Source organism: Neofelis nebulosa, chromosome 10, assembly GCF_028018385.1.
Source record: "Neofelis nebulosa isolate mNeoNeb1 chromosome 10, mNeoNeb1.pri, whole genome shotgun sequence".
Lineage (NCBI taxonomy): Eukaryota > Metazoa > Chordata > Mammalia > Carnivora > Felidae > Neofelis > Neofelis nebulosa.
In genome coordinates, this window is record NC_080791.1 from 101,510,360 (window position 1) to 101,519,524 (window position 9,165).

Here is a 9,165-nt window from a genome sequence, read left to right on the forward strand (position 1 = left end):
GATTCTCTCTCCCTCCTTTTCCCCCCTCTCGCTTTTTCTGAAAATAAGTAAACATTTAAAAAATAACAATAAAATAAAATAAAATAAAATAAAATAAAATGTAGCATAATGAGAAACAAAACAATCCACTCCATGTCGAGATTTACTACGTAGCCACAATAATCAAGTCTGTGTGACTTTGGTGGAGATACCACCACATAAATGAATCTCACATAAATGGACAGAACTAGACCTCTATTCTGTCAACTAAACAGTTCAACTAAAATTTTATGAAGAGGTAAAAGTTCAGCTAAAATTTTATAAAGATGCAAAGGTAGCTCAAAAGAAGTGAATAGCCTTAAAAAAAATAGTGGTGCTGTATTTGGGAATACAGAGGCAAAAAATAAACAAATACTGTTAACTTAAACCTTATACAAAAATTTAACAACAAAATGAATAGCAAGTTAAATGGAAAATGGCAAACTATAAAACGTCTAGATAAAAACGTAGGGGAAAACCTGTATTCGGGACCTCAGGCCAGTGAAGAGCTTATAGACATGACATCAAAAGCATAAACTATAAAGACAGTAAAACCTTGGTTTGCAAGCATAATTCTTTCTGGAAACATGCTTGTATTCCAAAGCACTTGTATATCAAAGTGAATTTCCCCATAAGAAATAATGGAAACTCAGATGATTCATTCCAGAACCCAAAAATATTCATATAAAAATGATTACCATACTGTAACATAATACAAAGTAATAAATAAAATACAAAATGTGAAGAAAAATAAACAAATTAACCTGTACTTACTTTTGAAAACCTTCGTGGCTGGTGTGAGGGAGACAAGGGAGGGGAAGGTTATTGTACAGGATGACATTTCCTATCACTGATGGAATCCCTGCTGTCTATTGGCTCAATGGAATCTTTTTCTTTTTGTGCAACTTTAACAATGAACCTATGCAATGACACTTGCTTTTGTCTCCTTTTGAGGATTTCACAGAAATATGGCATTGCCCTGTCATTAAACAGATCCATCGCTTGCACTGCCACAGCCTTATTCAGGTGGTGCTTTTCTATAAAATTTTGAAGCCTTTCCCACATTTTACACGTCTCCCTAATCTCATTAGAAGCAAGGGATTCCTCTGCCTTTTTCTCTTCCTCTTCTGCAGACGAGATCTCCTCCGTAACCTCTTCTGGTTGCTCTCAATGCAGATCCATCAGTTCGTCGGTGGTCAGCTCCTGACCATGTTCCTCCACCAGCTCCTGATTATCGTCCTCATTCACCTCCAGTCCCCTGGTCTTCTCCAAGGACACAATTTCACTGACAACAGGTGGCTCTTATTCATGAGCAAGGCCCCTCTAAGACATGTCCGAGAACACAATCAGGCCAGTTTTCTCCAAGTAGAACTGAGGGTTCTTGGTGGCCCCATCCCAGGCTTTTTCAATGATCTTGAGGCAGTTTGCAATGTGGAAATGATCTTTCCAAAACTCTCAGAGGGTGAGGTTTGTTCCTTGGGTCGCCTCAAAGCACTGCTGAAATAGTGCTTTGGTATAAAGCTTTTTAAAGTTCAAAATGACCTGCTGATCCATGGGCTGGAGGATTGCAGTGAGGTTGGGAGGAAGGAACTTGACATTAATGAATCGAATTCCTCCAGTAAGACATCATCCAAGTCTGGAGAATGAGCAGGAGCATTATCCATAACCAGCAGGGCTTTGAGCAGCAGATTCTTTTCTAAAAGGTATTTCTTCCCTGAAGGACTGAAGACCTCATTGATCCACTCAGCAAACAAGATGGCAATGACCCAAGCCTTGCTGTTGGACCTCCACATCACGTTTAACTGGCTCTTCTGCACCTTGCATTTCTTGAAGCTTCATGGATTCATGATACATAAGTCTGGGGTTGACTTTGAAATCCCTGCTTGCCTTAGCACAGAACAAGAGGGTGAGATGGTCTTCCATGGGCTTGTGACCAGGCACTGTATTTTCTTCTTCTGTAAGGTCGGTCCTCTTTGGCATCTTTTTCCAAAAAAGCCCCATCTCATTGCAGTTAAAAACTTGCCCTGGCAGATAACACTCAGAAACTATTAACTTGTGGAATTCAGTAGCAAACACCTCAGCTGCCTTAGCATCTGAACTGACAGCCTGTCAGTGCTTCACAACAATATGGATGCCACCTCTCTAAAATTACCAAACCATCCCCTGCTTGCCTTCAAGTCTTCTTTGTTTTCTGTTGATGTGCGTGGCAGTTTACTCATGAGGTTGGTGTACAAGGCCTTTGCCTTCTTGCAGATAAAGTTCTCAGTCATAGTATCACTTGCCAGTTGCTTCTTGTTCATCCAAACCAGGAGCGACTTTTCTACATCTTCCAGAACACATCGACATTGCTTTAATATTCTCATGACTCCTTTTGTGGCATCTAGCCCCCTTGTTTCTTCTTTCTTCTTTAATATTGTGCAAGTGGTCAAAATAGACTTCTTATAAAATCTTGTAATTTCGGCCGCTCACATACCTCATTTGTACTTCTCCATGATTTTCTTCTTAACTTCCACCTTGATCTTCTCCTTCTTCTCACCACCTTTCTTTCCAACTTTTTCTGCATGGGGACTATTGTATACTCTTGCACAATTATTGACCACAATACAGTATTAATAAACTCTTGTCATATACTGTATCTAATATAACTGTCAGTAAGGCAGCAGAGGAAAGGGTCTGCAGTCAGCCTGACCTAGAAGGAAGCAAAGCATTCCTAAGCTTACGCTTGTATGGAAAAGCAAAGAACTTCCCATAGGTTCTTTGAAGTGAGAATAAATGCCCTAGAGCCAGTTGTGGGCACCTTCCAATGTTCTGAAAAATCACCAACGTTCTGCCAAACACCACGGCCTGAGATTGAACATACAAGCATGGAAGACGATCACCCGCAATCCTACAGCAAGAGAGAGAGAGAGAGAGAGAGAGAGAGAGAGAGAGAGAGACAGGAACCAATGTCTCAATTGTGATCATGTGATGTTTGGCATCACGTACTACTTGTTATGCAAGACATCACTCATTTATCAAGTTAAAATTTATTTAAAATGTTTGCTCTTCTTGGAGAACACTCTCAGAACAGGTTACTTGAAATCCAAGGTTTTACTGTACTGGTAAACTGGACTTGATCCAAATTAAAACAACCTATAAATCTCACTCTTGGATACCCATCCCAAGGGAATGAAAATCTGTGTTCACATAATCATGTTTAAGTGAATATTTACAGATGTTTTACTCTTAATAGTTGAAAACTGGAAAGAACTCAAATGCCTTTCAGTGAATAAATGATTAAATTAATCAATACTGTGCAATACTGCTCAGTAACAAGAAAGGAACAAATGGTTTATATACACAAAATACAAGTGAATCTCAAGAGAATTCTGGTGAGTTAAAAAATTCAATCTAAAAAGATTAAAAATTGTAGGGGCACCTGGGGGTCTCAGTTTGTTGAGCATCCAACTTTGGCTCAGGTCATGATCTCACGGTTGGTGGGTTCGAGCACTGCCTCCAGCTTGCTGCTGTCAGCTCAGAGCCTGCCTTGGATCCTCTGCCCCCTCTTTTTCTGCCCCCCTCACATATGCTCTCTCTCTCTCTCTCTCTCTCTCTAGAAAATGAGTGAACATTTTTTTTTCAAAATTACAAATGGATTTTTTTTTTATTTTAGAGAAGGAGCATGAGAGTGTGCATGAGTGGGAGAGGGGCAGAGGGAGAGAGAGAATCTTAAAGCAGACTTCACGCCCAGGGCAGAGCCCCATGCAGGGCTCCTTCCCATGACCCAAAGATCATGACCTGAGCCAGAGTCAAGAATGGAACCCTTAACAGATTGAGACACTCAGGCACCCCACAAATGGTATATTATTTATAAAACATTTTTATAGAAGATAAAAATATAATGATGGAAAAGAGATCATTGATTACCAGGAATTAGTAACAGTGGCCGAAGTGGAGGTGGGAGGTGTCACTATAAGGGGACAGCTGAATGGAATTTTGTGGCAAGGGAATAGATCCATTTAAGGTTGAGGGTTAACAGAATGGAATCACTGAAATGGTGCAATATGCAGTAAAAGGACAAAAAGCAAAAATACAAGAGAACAATGAACAGACAGTTGGAAATTTGCAATAAAGTGAGGAATAACAGTAACTAATTTCTGTCCCTTCAGGAAAAGTAAAAACAATAAGAGCCACCAATCAAAGAAGGAGCATCTCATATTTGCATAACGTATTCTTTTGATTCCCTAAAAACTTAAAAATAAGGTCATAGGACAGTGTTTAAACACTTCTCCGCTGCGCTATTCATTTCAAGAGACCATTGTGAAAATGCAGATTCCTGTTGGGATGCCCTATAGATATAATATTTTAATCAAGAGTCCCATGTATACAAAAGGAAAGGTAACCAAGAGTAAAAAAATGGAAGGAAGGAAGGAAGGAAGGAAGGAAGGAAGGAAGGAAGGAAGGAAAGAAGGGAGGGAGGGAGGGAGGGAGGGAGGGAGGGAGGGAAGGAGGGAGGAAGGAAGGAAGGAAGGAAGGAAGAAAGGAAGGAAGGAAGGAAGCAGGGAGGGAGAGAGGAAGGAAGGAATTCAGAAAGGAAGTCAAAAAGAAAGAAAAGAAAGAGAGAGAGAAAAGACAATAAATACAAATTTTCTCTGATAATTAAAGGACAATCTCCAGACATTTTGTTATGCTCACAAATACTTTTGGGATAATCTCCTCAGGGAGAGTCTCAAAAGCTGGAAAAAAAAAAGCCATAAATTGCTCTCAATATGCCATGTAAGAAACACAGGAGGGAGTCAAGACAGAGGCTTCATTCCAGGTAAAATGATAGAAGATTTCATGGGGTATCTTATGTTACCAACACCAACAATGATCAAGTGACATAGGAAAAGTTCGGCTTTAATTCAATAGCAAAGCTGTAGCAACAAGTTGCCATTTATGTTTTAGTATTTTTTGTTTGGTTGGGGGATTTTATTTTGTTCTGTTTTCGTTTTTGCTTTTATTACTCCATAATGCCTAAGCAGGAATAGGATGCCTACCCTTTTCTCTTCCTACTGTGCGAGTATTTTTACCTGGATCGACAAACTATTCATGGAAACATCATGCTATTGCTTACAAAATATTCATTTTACAGAATTAATTATATCTCCAATGCAGACCGAAACAGAGATCAAGTGAAGCGTAACTAAAGAGATACTCGTTTTTAAAACTTGGCAAAATTAAGAGGCTGCAGGTGCTCCGTCTTTCATTTTGAGGTCCTTCCAAACTCTTAGGTATTTAGTGACCCCAGGCTCTTTTTTGTGACCCTTCCCATATAACTTAAGATTTAGTGATTATTTAAATAAAAATATAAATATGATTCTTTCCAGATCTCTTGATGAGACAAGAAAGGGAGAGAGGGTATTCTACCTCACGCTGACATGTGAAAAGCATTATTTGGAGACTTGCAGACTTTTAGGTACCCCGTTTTATGGCAATGATACGGTGTTCAGCATGTGCTTCAATGTGAGTGGAATTTAATGGGAAGCAGATATAATTATCTGAATACAGTTTTTAAAAAAATAACAATTGGTATTCAACAAAAATGTTACACTGTGAACAGACAATTTGGTCCTTTCCCTAGAACTCTAAAACTTAGAGAAAAACAAAACAAAATAAAACAAAACGTGTTGATCTTTCCTTACCTTAGAGAAAACTTGGAACATACCAAGTATGCTTTTTCTTAGTCTTTCATATTTTTAAAATGAAACAAAACAAACAAAAGTTAAGATTGATACCACTCCTTATTGAATTTGCAGAAGATATTTTTCTAAAATTACTATTGACTGATACATGCTTCCATTTTTATGATGGAAGACAGATGTGTGCATCAAGGCAAGGCAGTTTATCAGGATGTCACAATATTAGCAGGAATATTTTAAATGAGTTAAGTGCAAATTTTATGTACCCATTTTTTATTTAATGTTTTATTTACACTTGTATGTTTTTATTTTCTTATAGATCAGAGACTGCTGTAAGTATGTAATGTAACTACATTATAATGTATCAATTATGTCACAATGTATGTTTCATTATATCTAGTATCATTTCTATTTTTTTTTCTTAAGGAAGTATTCATACTGGCAATATTTTAAATTTAATACTTCTCTTCCCTTAATCTGCCATCCCCTTCTTACTGTTATATTCCTAATCTGTATATTGTTAGGGATATTTAGTTACATTTTTATTTGGTTAAAACGTATATCTGTGTTTTGTGTTATATTATAGTTTGGAGAAGTTCCTGTGGCCTTAAGGTCTAGAAGAACTTGAATATCATAGAATCCATGTATATCTCATCTTTAGTGCATTTAATTCACCTCCATGGGAACTTTAAACAGTTTTTTAAAGTACAGTGTCTCTTTATCCAAAGGGAGTTTTTTTTTTATGAGTCTTTATTATATGAAAACAATGCCCACGGCTGCTCATTCTCCCAATGGGCCCAGATTTCCTCATTCCCTTTGGGTTCTCGCATGATGAAGTGTATTTGATTTGTCACATGCATGTTAGTACACGACTATAATTGACATGAAAATGTTCCTTGGGGAAGATTACTTTTTTTAAGAAAATTTATATCAAAAGAAACTTATTTTTATATTTTGTCAAAACAGTTAAGGAAATTAGAAGACAAGTAATTAAAAGAATAGCACCTTGACTGTCCAATATAGTTATGGAGAAAGGGCTCAGGGTAGGGCCTGCATTAAGCTGCATTTGATAGTACTTGACCTATTCTGCACCTGTTCATCCTCATAGCATGAACGAAGAAGATATTTCATAGTCCAGAAGAGTTTGCATACAAATATGTGATGAGACCTGCTTTGAGCTAAGTTAGTGCTACCGTTAAAAAAAAAAAAAAGAAAAAAAACTGGGGCATCTGGGTGGCTCAGTCGGTTAAGTGTCCAACTGTTGATCTTGGCTCAGGTCACGATCTCATAGTTCATGTGTTCGAGCCCCACACAGAGTTCTAGTCCGATGGCATGAAGCTTCCTTGGCATTCTGTCTCTTCTTCTCCCTGTCCCTCCTCTATCTCTTCCTGTCTCAAAATAAATGAACTTAAAAAAATAATACAAGCAAACACTATGTACATGATTTTCAAGTAGCATCGGCACATTGAATCATTCAATTTTCATTTTTCCCTCTCAAGAGCCCTACGCAAGGAAGTATTGTTTTGTATATGAGAATAAAGAGTTTTAGCTAAGTTAGATTACTGGCCCAGAGTAACCCTCATATATGCCATAAGTGGAGGTATAACAGACCTTATCTATATAAATCTACCTCATATATTTATGCCACAAAGACAAATAATTCTCAGCTGTAATCCATTATAGTTTTTTTTTTTAATTTATACACGTGCCCACGCACACAGTGCCAATTGTGACAACTGTGTAGGTGTAAAGGATTTATTTTATGGGAATATGTATCAAAGTAGTGGGTTCTGTATATTTTTGAGAATTGGGGATTTTAAATTTTTATTGCATTTATTATATAATTGTATAATATAATTGATTATATATTGACGTGTATATTAAGTTATAGTATTAACTACAATTTATAAATGCCACTGTGTAATTGCAATTATATCAACGACTAATTGAAAACTTTATAACATTGTACCGTATGGTTTCTATGTGTTACAGTCAAATTTTTAACATAGTTTTGATTTAAAATAATTTTCCTGTGTGTACCTATGTCTATATCTATATCTATATTTATATACGTATATGTTTTTGTATCTACCTATTTATCTATTTCTCTCTCTCTTATTTATCTACTTATCTATCTATACCATCCTGGTCTCTCAAACTTGGCATTATTGCTATTTCTAACTGAATATTGGGTATTGCAGGATGTTTAGAAACAAAACTGACCTCTAATCATCACAAGCCCGTAGAGCCCCACCTTCCAGTTGTGACAACCAAAATGTCTTCTAGATATCGATAAAACAACATTCGGTTACAATAAAATTGCCTCCAGTTGAGGACCACTGACTGTCAATGTTTATGTTATACTAGCCTTGGGGGAGATGGCTGCATTTTCAAATATCTGAAATTGGAAAGTTTGGATGTATTTTGTTTATACGAGTTTTGCACACTAAAATTCACCCAGGTGATAGTACATGAAATCTACTGACCATGCTGATATCTCTATCCAGAATAGGTTTCCTGATAAGTCTGCATGGAAACACATAATCTAACAATGCTCAATGAATTCATTCTCATGGGAATCACAGACTGTCCTGAGCTGCAGGCTCCATTATTTGGGCTCTTCCTCATCATCTATATGATCTCAGTGGTGGGCAACCTGGGCATGATCATCCTCACCCAGATGGACTCCAGGCTACAAACACCCATGTACTTTTTCCTCAGACACCTGGCTCTCACTGATCTGGGTTATTCAACAACTGTAGGACCCAAAATGCTAGTCAATTTTGTTGTGGATAAAAATACAATCTCCTATTATTTTTGTGCTATACAGCTCGCTTTCTTTCTTGTGTTCATTGTTAGTGAACTTTTTATTCTAACAGCAATGTCCTACGACCGCTATGTGGCCATCTGTCACCCTCTGCGCTACCCAGTCATCATGTCACAAAGGGTGTGTCAGGTGCTGGTGGCAATCCTCTATCTCTACAGCACATTTGTGTCTCTTATAGTCACCATAAAGATTTTTAGTTCGTCCTTCTGTGGCTACAATGCCATTAGTCATTTCTACTGTGACAGTCTCCCCTTGATATCTTTGCTTTGCTCAAATACACATGAAACTGAAATGATTATTCTGATTTTAGCAGGTTTTGATTTGATTTCATCCCTTTTGATAGTTATTGTGTCTTACCTCCTGATCCTTGTAGCCATCGTCAGGATGAACTCAGCTGAGGGTAGGCACAAGGCCTTCTCCACCTGTGGGTCCCACCTGACAGTGGCCACAGTGTTCTATGGGACTCTGATATTTATGTATGTGCAACCTGAGTCCAGTCATTCCTTTGACACTGATAAAGTGGCGTCCATATTTTACACCCTTGTTATCCCCATGTTGAATCCCTTGATCTATAGCTTGAGGAACAAGGATGTAAAATATGCAGGACAAACGATGTGGAAAAAAATATGTAATTCTTTTTTCTTAAAATGCACTGTCTAA

At 37.6% G+C, this 9,165-nt stretch overlaps 1 protein-coding gene across 1 annotated transcript; it reads left to right on the forward strand.

Moving 5' to 3' along the window:
• Positions 1-8,208: 8,208 nt before the first annotated feature.
• LOC131486670 (olfactory receptor 8K3-like) lies at positions 8,209-9,165 on the forward strand. The gene has a single exon (XM_058686561.1). It carries the CDS (start codon positions 8,209-8,211, stop codon positions 9,163-9,165), a length of 957 nt encoding a protein of 318 aa, XP_058542544.1.

Coding starts and splice junctions, on each gene's coding strand:
- LOC131486670 (XM_058686561.1), top strand. CDS start 8,209: ATGGAAACACATAATCTAACAATGCTCAATGAATTCATTCTCATGGGA.